The 12,409-nt window shown below is 43.5% G+C and overlaps 1 protein-coding gene across 3 annotated transcripts in view; it reads left to right on the plus strand.

Annotated features, from left to right (window-relative positions):
- The first annotated feature begins 8,515 nt into the window (after positions 1-8,515).
- LOC102785861 (uncharacterized) overlaps positions 8,516-12,409 on the plus strand; it is a 41,781-nt gene continuing 37,887 nt past the window's right edge. For all 3 annotated transcript variants that reach the window (XM_087834589.1, XM_087834590.1, XM_087834591.1), the window contains exons 1-4: positions 8,516-8,696; positions 10,551-10,823; positions 11,014-11,304; positions 11,921-12,205. In XM_087834589.1, the coding sequence (XP_087690715.1) occupies positions 8,642-8,696; positions 10,551-10,823; positions 11,014-11,304; positions 11,921-12,205 (904 nt within the window). In that variant the 5' untranslated portion in view covers positions 8,516-8,641. The remainder of the gene's footprint in view (positions 8,697-10,550; positions 10,824-11,013; positions 11,305-11,920; positions 12,206-12,409) is intronic.

Genomic DNA, 12,409 nt, shown 5'->3' on the forward strand with positions numbered 1-12,409 from the left:
TGCTCTCTGGTTTTCATTTTCGTTCTGGGTAAATATCTTACTGACTGCTGTTAGTTGGCAGGCAGAGAAATCTTGCAACAGATTGGAAGTGACGTCGTTTAAGGAAACACACACTTTAGTTTCAGCTGTTTTTCTAATTAGAGATGTTTAAACATCCAATGTTTACACGAATGAAACCACTGAGGGGAAAATCTGAATGTGTGAGCATAAAGAAGAAAATAAATACATTTTATTTGCTCAACAAAAGCTTCTGCTTACTGCTCCACCATTATCTGTTCAAATGATGACTTAACCAAGATACTGTTTTCACTGTCCAACTCTTCTTTCAGGTCAGTAGATCTTTTACCTGCTCACCTTTACTCATCTTCCTTCTGTGATTCTCTGATGTTATTTTTCATTGAGAAAATTCACACAATGCACAAAGACCTGGTTTCCAATGTTCCCTGTAGCTCTTCCTTTGTGATTCCTCTCCCATCACACTGTTTTTCTGCTGTTACTGATATTTCAGATCTCATCTGTAAGTCGAAACCTTCTACTTGCCAGCGAGACCCCATTCCTACAGTTTTGGTCAAGGCCTGTCTGCCCTCTTTGCTTCCCCTCATATCTGCTATCATCTATTCTTCATTTACCACTGGAACTCGTTTGGCTCTCGGCGAAGGCGGTCCCACTTTTCTCCTCTCCTCCTTCCCCTTATCTTCCCTGCTTAGCCTCTTGTGTCCTTGTCTTGTCTCGTGTGTATTTCACTTCCCTGGAACAGTCTCTCACAGTCTGTGTCTAAAAACCTAAAAGAGAATTATGGATTTGATCAACTGGTCTCTGAATGCTATTGACACCCTTTTCCCAGTCTGGGCTCGGGAGAACCTGGGTACACAATGGACGGGTGGCAGAAATGGAGGATCGTGTGCCTGGCGGGACTGTCGATCGAGGTGCGGCTTCTCAGAAAGGGCTCACTGAGTGCAGCATGGTTAAGACCTTGGAGGCGCTTACGGCTGCAGTGATTACTCAGAATAACACCTCTGAGCGTATATTGGATTACATCAGGGAAGAATCCACTCGGAACAACACCTCTGGGCAGAAGCTGGATTACATCGCGGATCAGTTGGCTGCGGTCGTGAGGTCTCAGAATCTGCTCTGTGAGCAAAGACTGAAAAGACCACAGAATTGAAGGTAAATAACATCATGGAGAAACTCGCAGCTATCCAACGGGAGATTGAGAGACCAGTGTCGGAGTGTTAAAAACAGCTTGAAATTCTCATGAGTTGTTTGTAAAAGAAAAATCACCATTATGATGCGGCTACCCCTTCGGCGCCAGCTGTGGGCTCAAGGCTGGAGCTGAACAAAAACTCCCTGATAACAACGGTGTTGAGTCTGTTCCTTCCCATTCCATGCAAGGCCACCTGGGTTGGCTGGTAGACTGTTTACTTAGCCTGATAGGGCGGAGGACACTGTCTCAGCTAAACTATGGACACGCACACACATACACTTACACTGATAAGCACTCACACATCCCCCCTCCCCTTCCAATGCCTTCGATGCTTGTTGCCTCCTTGGAACACGAGGCGGGTCTGGGCCCGCGCTGGAGAGTTGGCGCAGTGGCAGGATGGCTGCTGTGTTGCCTGGGATTACTCCTTATCCCCTACCCAACCCTGTGGCTTGTCATGTGCTCTATAATGTTGTGTTGTGGACATTTATGTGCTTTCTGTGCAGAGGAGTTTTTTGTTTCCTGTTCTCGTGCTGTCCTCTATAGCCCAGCATGAGCAGAGGTCTCTTTTTTCCTCTTGTACTTTCCCATTGTAGTGTATATTTCAGTGTTTTTTCTGTAATGCAACCGTTCTCTGACTTGTATCTCCATGTGATGTCTGTGTCGTGTGTGTAAGGTCGGGGGTCGGGTTCATTCCACTGCAGGGCAACCTGCCACTGCATGTGGTGAATACAATTTGAACTTGAACTTGAACTGTTCCTGCTTCCCTCAAAATTGCTGCCATCACCCCAATAGTGAAAAAAAAACTGGTCTAGATCCCAGTAATTTTGATCATTTCCGTCCTATTTCCAATCTACCATTCCTTTCAAATATTCCTGAGAAGATAGTTGCCACACAACTCCACTCACATTTAACTAATAATAATCTGTATGAACAGTTCCAGTCTGGTTTTCGTCCCTCCCACAGCACAGAAACAGCACTTATAAAAATAACCAATGATCTTCTTATGGCAGCTGACTCCGGTTTACTTTCCATTCTTATTCTCCTCGATCTGAGCGCTGCTTTCTATTTCACTATTTCTCACTCTGTACTTCTCAGTAGGCTAGCCTCCATCGGTCTCTCCCATACTCCACTAGCCTGGTTTAAATCATACCTGTCTGATCGCACTCAGTTCATTCAACTCAAATCCTTCACTTCTCAGCCCTTTCCTCTGGTCACTGGCGTGCCCCAGGGATCTGTCCTGGGGCCCCTTCTTTTCATTATCTACCTTCTTCTGCTTGGACACATTTTTCATAAATATAATATCCAGTTTCACTGTTATGCTGATGACACCCAGCTTTATCTGTCCACTAAACCTGATTCTGTTCTCCCCCCATCCTCCCTCACCCTCTGCTTAGCCGAACTAAATTCATGGTTCACTTCTACTTTTCTTAAACTCAACAATAACAAATCTGAGCTTCTCTTGGTCGACTCTAAATCAACATTATCCAGGACCAACAGTTTATCTATTACGATCAATAACTTGCCGGTCTCCGTTTCTTCCTCTGTGAAAAGTTTGGGTATCATCCTTGTCAGTACTCTATCTTTCAATTCACACATTAATAATGTTACTCAGTCTGCATATTTTCAATTGTGCAACATTAATCGTCTCCGTCCTTTTCTCACTCCACACGCCGCTGCCGTTCTTGTTCACAGCGTTGTTACTGCTCGGATCGATTACTGTAATTCACTTCTTTTTGGTCTTACTCAAAAATCCATTAATAAGCTTTAATGTGTCCAGAACTCTGTGGCTCGTATCATCACCAGGACCCCTTCCATCCATCACATCACTCCTGTCCTGCAGCAGCTTTGTTGTTTCCAACCCACTTCAACTTGCTTTCTCCCTGCATGTTTTTTTTATTGGTTACACACATTAATATTCATGAAGCTTGTTGCTGTATTTTGGTTACAAAGTGTGATTGTGCTGTGCAAGCATGATTATACATTGTGTGTGGTTATATGATGGGAGTGCAGCTCTCCCAGATTGTTGTTGGTAGAATCTGTTCTTCTCAAGGCTGCTTGTTCCCCTTATCAATGTCGTGCACGTAGTCGTATGCGTAGGTTACATAGATAGCAAACAGAAGCATTCTAGCTTTTTAAATGGCAACCTACAACACATACATTAAACCTAACAACTTTTGTATACATTTAAGGCTGTTCATCATCTATCTCTGATGATGATCCCATCTCAGTGTCTTAGATCTTCTTCTTCTCTCTCTCTAGCCCCTCCCCCTGTCTTGCCACCGTGGCTTTCAGCTGCTCTGCTCCTCAACTCTGGAATTCTCGACCTCCTGATTTAAGAAATATCACTTTCTTCTCTCTCTTTAAGTCTAGACAAAAACGCACTCGTTCAAAATAGCTTATCCCACATAACCTCTCCACTCTGCTATGTTAAATTTGTTTTATGCGTTATGACTTTATGATTGTGTAAACTGCCTGCTTTTCTACTGCTTTTATTATTCTGCTGTGTACAGTGTCCTTGAGTGTTCTTCAAATCAAATGTGGTAAATTTAAACTGATGATGGTGGTACTCTAATGTTTCCATTACTGCCACCATCAGGCCAAACCTCGCTATGATTATAATTATTTAAAGTTGTAATTATTCTGGGACCACTAACTTTTGTACATTTTGTTTGTACATTTACATATTTTACACTATTTAACCGTTTTTGTTTTTGTTTTTAAAGAAAAGAAGAACGATGTGCAGCCAGAGTTTATTTCATTATTTAAATCAACACACTGAAGTTACAGGTTGCAGACATGGTACAGAGAGGGTGGAGCTGCCTGTAGCTGTCTGTGGTGCTGAAGCTTTCAAACATTTCATACCAACACTGACTACAACTGTGACCACAGGGGGGCAGCATAGAGCCAGAGAGTGTTAGTGTCGCTGTTCACCACTATAGTAAGAAACAAGAAGACTGATGAAGGAAAAGCTTCTTCCACTGGTGTAACACACAGGTTTGTATGAAGTCACACTAACTAACCAGCAGTAACCCACATTTGATCAAAGCAGGGCCAGAACTTTAATAACAGGTTATAATGTGTCATCACAGTTGTTGTCAATCCAAACACACTTTCTGATCTTTCTAATGTAACTCACCTCTCCACCTCTCTGGGAACATCTCAGGCCGTCCAAAGTTTGGAGGCCTATCGCCCCTCACCAGCTAGATTATTTTGATGGTGTTGTGTTTATTATGTTGCTCTCTTTTTTGCTTGTTTTATCTTTGTCTCTCAACGGGTGATCCGGGAATTTTTTTTTCTTTTTAAGTGCCCTTTCTCACTGTCCTCCTTCCTGTCTGTTTTTCTTTTCCTTCATCTTTCTTCCTTTCCTATCCCCCAGCCATGTCTGTCCCGTCTGTAACAGCTAACAGATCATCTGCAGAGGAATGGCTTATTTGAAGAGTTTCAGTCAGGTTTCAGAGCTCATCACAGCACAGAAACAGCTTTAGTGAAGGTTACAAATGATCTTCTTATGGCCTCTGACAGTTCAATTCAATTCAATTGTATTTATATAGCGCCAAATCACAACTACAGTCGCCTCAAGGTGCTTTATATTGTACAGTAGATACAGAGAAAAACCCAACAATCATATGACCCCCTATGAGCAGCACTTTGGCGACAGTGGGAAGGAAAAACTCCATTTTAACAGGAAGAAACCTCCGGCAGAACCAGGCTCAGGGAGGGGCGGGGCCATCTGCTGTGATTGGTTGGGGTGAGAGAAGGAAGACAGGATAAAGACATGCTGTGGAAGAGAGACAGAGGTTAATAACAGATATGATTCAGTGCAGAGAGGTCTGTTAACACATAGTGAGCAAGAAAGGTGACTGGAAAGGAAAAACTCAATGCATCATGGGAATCCCCCGGCAGCCTACGTCTATTGCAGCATAACTAAGGGAGGATTCAGGGTCACCTGGTCCAGCCCTAACTACATGCTTTAGCAAAAAGGAAAGTTTGAAGCCTAATCTTGAAAGTAGAGATAGTGTCTGTCTCCTGAATCCAAACTGGAAGCTGGTTCCACAGAAGATGGGCCTGAAAACTGAAGGCTCTGCCTCCCATTCTACTTTTAAATACTCTAGGAACAACAAGTATGCCTGCAGAGCGAGAGCGAAGTGCTCTGATAAGGTGATATGGTACTACAAGGTCATTAAGATAAGATGGGGCCTGATTGTTTAAGACCTTGTATGTGAAGAGCAGGATTTTAATTCTGGACTTAACAGGAAGCCAAAACAGGAGAAATCTGCTCTCTCTTTCTAGTCCCTGTCAGGACTCTTGCTGCAGCATTTTGGATTAGCTGAAGGCTTTTCAGGGAGTTTTTAGGACACCCTGATAATAATGAATTACAGTCGTCCAGCCTGGAAGTAATAAAAGCATGTGTAACCGCTATGGCTGGTGGATCTAAATCTTCACCACAAAGTCTGTTCACATACAAGAGGAAGGGGAGTGAGTGGGTCAGCGCTCAGGGCACAGAGATTAAGTTGGCCTTAAACACACCATTTATTTCCATGGAAACAAACACAGCCAGAATTACAAATACAGTTTAAAATCCCTCCTATACAATAAAAAGAGTGTTCTCAAGACGCTAAAAAAACCCTGCCGGCAGAGATAACTATCTGGACTGGACTATACTATCAAAACAAAGGCTAAACAAATGTTTCTCATATGCTAAAATTCCCCCGTTTCTTCTCCTCCTGCTCACCTTTCGTGTGTCGCTCTTTCCCGTCTCTGCGCTCACTATCCCCCTTAATAGGTCAGTTTGGCGGCTGATAGGCCACCTTGGGGAATGCCCCCACCTCACAGGTGCCTACAACTGTCCGCTTAGTCCACAGTGGATTAAAAGAATATTGTGCAACTACACTAAAATACACAATGTAAATACAGTGGGGCAAAAAAGTATTTAGTCAGCCACCGATTGTGCAAGTTCCCCCACTTAAAATGATGACAGAGGTCAGTAATTTGCACCAGAGGTACACTTCAACTGTGAGAGACAGAATGTGAAAAAAAAATCCATGAATTCACATGGTAGGATTTGTAAAGAATTTATTCGTAAATCAGGGTGGAAAATAAGTATTTGGTCAATAACAAAAATACAACTCAATACTTTGTAACATAACCTTTGTTGGCAATAACAGAGGTCAAACGTTTACTATAGGTCTTTACCAGGTTTGCACACACAGTAGCTGGTATTTTGGCCCATTCCTCCATGCAGATCTTGTCAAGAGCAGTGATTTTTGGGGCTGTCGCCGAGCAACACGGACTTTCAACTCCCGCCACAGATTTTCTATGGGGTTGAGGTCTGGAGACTGGCTAGGCCACTCCAGGACTTTCAAATGCTTCTTACGGAGCCACTCCTTTGTTGCCCGGGCGGCGTGTTTTGGATCATTGTCATGTTGGAAGACCCAGCCTCGTTTCATCTTCAAAGTTCTCACTGATGGAAGGAGGTTTTGGCTCAAAATCTCACGATACTTGGCCCCATTCATTCTGTCCTTAACACGGATCAGTCGTCCTGTCCCCTTGGCAGAAAAACAGCCCCATAGCATGATGTTTCCACCCCCATGCTTCACAGTAGGTATGGTGTTCTTGGGATGCAACTCAGTATTCTTCTTCCTCCAAACACGACGAGTTGAGTTTATACCAAAAAGTTCTACTTTGGTTTCATCTGACCACATGACATTCTCCCAATCCTCTGCTGTATCATCCATGTGCTCTCTGGCAAACTTCAGACGGGCCTGGACATGCACTGGCTTCAGCAGCGGAACACGTCTGGCACTGCGGGATTTGATTCCCTGCCGTTGTAGTGTGTTACTGATGGTGACCTTTGTTGCTTTGGTCCCAGCTCTCTGCAGGTCATTCACCAGGTCCCCCCGTGTGGTTCTGGGATCTTTGCTCACCGTTCTCATGATCATTTTGACCCCACGGGATGAGATCTTGCGTGGAGCCCCAGATCGAGGGAGATTATCAGTGGTCTTGTATGTCTTCCATTTTCTGATGATTGCTCCCACAGTTGATTTTTTCACACCAAGCTGCTTGCCTATTGTAGATTCACTCTTCCCAGTCTGGTGCAGGTCTACAATTCTTTTCCTGGTGTCCTTCGAAAGCTCTTTGGTCTTGTCCATGGCGGAGTTTGGAGTCTGACTGGTTGAGGCTGTGGACAGGTGTCTTTTATACAGATGATGAGGTCAAACAGGTGCCATTCATACAGGTAACGAGTGGGGGACAGAAAAGCTTCTTACAGAAGACGTTACAGGTCTGTGAGAGCCAGGGATTTTCCTTGTTTGAGGTGACCAAATACTTATTTTCCACCCTGATATGAGGATAAAACCATGCAATATAAAATCAACACTATGTACCAACACACAGTCTGATCCAAAACTAAATATAAGAACACAATTTTCCGCTGTGTGATACATGAACTAGTTTTCAGCATCACTCTGAGACAGGTGACCCTGAATCCTCCCTTAGTTATGCTGCAAACTACAGGGCCAAAGTTCACATATTTGTTGTTGTTTAGTGTTTCTTAGTTCGAAGTTCAAATTGCTAATTCTAAATATTTGATTGACGTACAATCTGAGTGCTTCCATTCAGTAAAAATTTGCAAAATGTCAATTTCATTTTGTGTGTTCCCGTTATTACTCCCTTATTACACACTTATAACATTCAGTAAAACAAAACAACTACCAGATGTTGAAAGAAGTCGTATTCCTGAGAAAAGGGACAGAAGCACATCCTCACAGACTTTATGACACTTTTACAGCTAAAACAACGAAGTCATTCCAGGCGGCCTGTTTCACATTATGGGGTTTAAAGGGCTAAGGTTGCCTTGGAAACCTTTCAAACCTCCTGACAAAACGTTCGACCATAGCGTTAATTTACAGTCATGTCTATCAATCCGAGCTACCTTACGTGGTTTATGCCTCCATCGTACATGGCCGTTTTGAGTTGTGCGCACGCACAGTAACACAAGTAGGGTGTTTGTTAGAACACCGGTTTACCGACTTTCACTTCCTGTTAAACCTTTCACAATAAAACAGGTTAGATTACGCCACATCAGATACCTCAAAATAAAACTGTAGCTAAAAAACTTAAATGACGCTGAAATATTTACACTAATAAAAATAAATAAAGATATTTTAAATGCTCTGATTAAGTCACTCTGTTCTCTCCTTTATGTGTTTGTATTATTATTTTTAGTCTTGGTGTTCCAGGGTTTGCTCTTCCGTGTGTGATCTTCCAGAATAAAGCTGGGAATAAAAAAAATAGAAACCGTTATCCAGCTGATGTCTTCCAGCTGTTGCTCACTAACATCAGCAGGAAGCAGGAAGGCGAGCAGCTGTGGGTCTCAGGCAGACACGGAGAGAACCCCGCTCCAGCAGGAGGATAAAACTGGTTCTAAACGAGAACAGAATGATCCTCATGGTGGTTCTGGTCCTCTCGGGGACAGGACTGTGCGTGAACGGCGGTGAGTGACCGTCCTGCAGGAGGCTTAAAAGTGAAAGTAAAGAGTGACGCACATTTCAGATGATCGATTCGCTTTTTATTTTTGATAGATAGAAAATATATTTGATCGATTCTAGAGCTTTAACCCTGCTGCACAGGCCTGACGTCTAAAACAAAGGAGGAAATAGTTTACACGAGATGTTCCATGTCTGTAACTGTCCCCACGGACCGAGAGAAAACTCCGTGTTAGTGCATCCTGAGATGACCGAGTGCTGCTTCTAATTTCCACATTCAGCAACATCAGAGCTGCACAAGTCTTTACTAACACTGATGTTAGTGCGTTATTTGTCACACTTACTGTGGAATATATATATATACTGGAATACTGGGTATAAAAGTCTGGGCTAAGTCTTCTGTTAGAAGAACTGCAGCAGTCCAGGAGTTGGGTTAACTTTCTTTAATTAAGATTGTTTCCATCAAAGTGCTTGCCAGGCTTAATCTAAATTCAGTGCAGCCATACTTGAACTTATTGTTGTATAGTACACAGTATGTGTGACTCTGAGCATGGTTTTCTGGAAACAGAAACAGGTAATTCTACAATAAGTAGAGTCATAGCAATATCTCATAATGTCCACAAGGGGTCACTGTAGAGATCAATTGGCTAAACCGCACATGTCTTACAAGTTGTTACTAGTAAGGCACAAATATGGCAAACTAGCAACAGTTCAACTAAACAATAGAAAAGTCCTTTATTCCTAATACAGCTGGATGGTCACTGCTACTAACTTAGTACTAAATAATCCAACAACATGGTATCAAAGTACTGAGGCATCATTTTAACATGCACTGGTTAAGTATAATCAGTATCATGCCAATTAACTGACCAAAAGAAATAACACTTCGAGGTTCATTAACGCACAACTTGATCACACAAAACTGTGTTACAGCTGCAATGCTCAGCAGCAGCTCCTTTAGTCATCCCCACTCTGGTACTGAGCACACGACCTCTGATGCACTTGTTTCCTTTGGTTCACTTGCTGAAATTCTACTTGTGTGTAAATGATCAGTTTCAGTTTGTTCTTCTCTCCAGGTCTCATGTTAGCATTAGCACTTATCAACAGGTCAGCACCACTGGATTAAAATGCTCTTTACTCACCTGCTGTCATCTTCAGCCTGGTGTCAGAACTCTGCTGATGCTGTTTTAGTATCCAGGCACATTCTTAAGGTGGGATTTTAGATTAGCTGTAGTCTGTCTACAGACTTTTGTCTTTGTGTCTGCATTTTTAAGTATGTCACTAAAATCTTTACACAACAGAAACATGACATTTTGTTCAGCATACAAACAGAGATCTTTACTCATGTATGAATCACAACCTTATCATTGGGGAGGAGTTTGTACCTCAAGGAGTCATGTTTTCCACAGCAATGGACCAAGATGCTTCCGTCAGGACAGGGTTGGGAGGCTCAGGCCTTGGGGAGGGGCTCATCAGTGAGGGTCTTTGGCCTTATGGGGACCGTAGGAGGAGGACCTGGCAGTCAGAAATTTGTGCTTGTGTCATCCTCTCTGTGGTGGGGAAGAGCTGGAGCTAAAGCATGAAGACACAGATACAGGCTCACCTCAGAGAGCAGCTTGTGTTCTGGAAACAGTCACGAGAAAAGAAGCAAGAACAGACGAACGATGGGTCGGGTCTCAGAACTGTCACATTAAACAATCCTAGTTTTTCCAAGAAAAAAACAAGTTTATCAACTGATTGTTTATCAGGGACTGACTAAAATACCAAAGAGCAAAGCTTCCTGATTCATAGTGGATGTAAATATTCAGATGGTTCTTCTCAGCTGGCTGGAATAAAAACATTTCCTCCTGTGTGACTTTCAGAGACTCACTCCCTCACCTACATCTACACGGCGCTCTCCAAACCTGTCGGCCTCCCGGGCATCCACCAGTTCACAGCCATGGGTTTGCTGGACGACAAGATGATCGACTACTTTGACAGCGAGAATCAGGTGAAAGTTCCCAGACAGGAGTGGATGAGAGAGCGTTTACCTGCTGATTACTGGGAAAGAGGCACACAGTCCCGCAAGAGCAAGCAGCAGTGGTTCAAGGTCAACATCGGCATCCTGATGGAGCGAATGAGACAGAATGACTCAGGTCAGACCCTCGAAAGCTGAAGACCTGCATGACATCAACAAAATAACATTTTATTGAAAAATGCTTCCATTTGAGATCAGGTTCCTCAGGTCAGGAACAAGTTGTTCCTGCTTCCTCATCTTGTCTCCTCTGAATCTTCATTTCCTTGTCCTTTGTTTGTTCTTCCTTTATTTCGCCCTCCTGCTTCCAGACCTCCACGTTCTTCAGTGGATGCACGGCTGTGAGGGTGAGACGCAGCCTGACGGCACGCTCAGGTTTGTCCGAGGCGTGGACATGTACGCCTACGATGGAGACGACTTCCTGTCCTTCGATGATAGAAGCGGAGTCTGGGTCGCTCCGATTCCAGAGGCACAAACCACCAAGAGGAAGTGGGACGGCGTCCAGGTGCTGAAAGAGTACACCAAGGGATACCTGGAGGAGGAGTGCATCGATTGGCTGAGCATGTTCTTGAATTATGAACAACCGCAGCCACGAAACACCTGTATGTATGACATCTAGTTTCTGTATTTTGATATTTATTATTATTAGACTCCATAGAGGAGGCTTTGTGTGTGATTATGGTTCAATAACATTCAGAAATCCAAGAACCTTCAGTTAAACTTCCAACTTTTCTAAGTTCAGGTCAAATAAATGTAAAAAGCTTAAAGATTATTTCCTCCTTTATTTGAACACAACTGTGTCATTATGGCAGCAGTAATGCAGATTTACAGCTCAATATAAATGAAAGAACACACGACTACCTATCAGCAAAATCAGTAATCAGTCATAAACTGACTTTTTATCTTCAAACTGTCGTTGTACTACCTCGCTGCGCCCTCCCCACACACGGCAGGTGTTCACCTACAGAAACACCTGGTGGATAAAAAAGTCACAGAGACGAGATAAACGAGCGTCTCTCCAAGTGCTCAGTGACGTTCAGCTCCAGATGTGAGACTACAGATGTGAAAGCATTTTGTGTGGAAGCCACAAACTAAACGTCAGCGTGCGACACGTCTGCCACAGCTGTGCTCAGTCGTTAGGGGTCAAAGAAAGCTGAACGGTTCCTGTTTGCAGCGATAGCTGAGGAGATACACACCTCTTTACATTTCCTCCTCCAGCTCCACCCGAGGTGTCCCTGTATGCAAAGACCTCCAGAGTGGATGCAGACGCGGTGCTGACCTGCCTCGCCACAGGCTTCTACCCAGCAGACATCGTCCTGAGGATGAAAAAGAATGAGAGTGTCCTGACCGCAGACGACGGCCTGATGAGCTCAGGAGTTCTTCCCAATGAAGACCACACCTTCCAGAGGAGAGACCATGTGGAGGTTTTAAGGTCTGACCTGTCTGCGTTCAGCTGTGAAGTCGTTCATGCAGCATCTGCTGTGAGCGTTACCAGAGTTTGGGGTGAGAAACTTTATTTTTGTCATTTTTCAGACTTTTCTGTTTTCATTTCTTTAGACCCGTGTTTGAATTCAGAAGTGGTTATTAATATATTCAGGTCCTAAAATTCACTGTGTGGAATTGTACATCATTTTTCCTTAAGTAGGAGTTTGGTGGCTCTCAGTGAAACTTTACATGTAGCCCCAGGCCACCAAATCACACACACTG

The sequence above is a fragment of the Neolamprologus brichardi genome, chromosome 22 (assembly GCF_056152115.1).
Source record: "Neolamprologus brichardi isolate AB-2024 chromosome 22, ASM5615211v1, whole genome shotgun sequence".
NCBI classification, from domain to species: Eukaryota; Metazoa; Chordata; class Actinopteri; order Cichliformes; family Cichlidae; genus Neolamprologus; species Neolamprologus brichardi.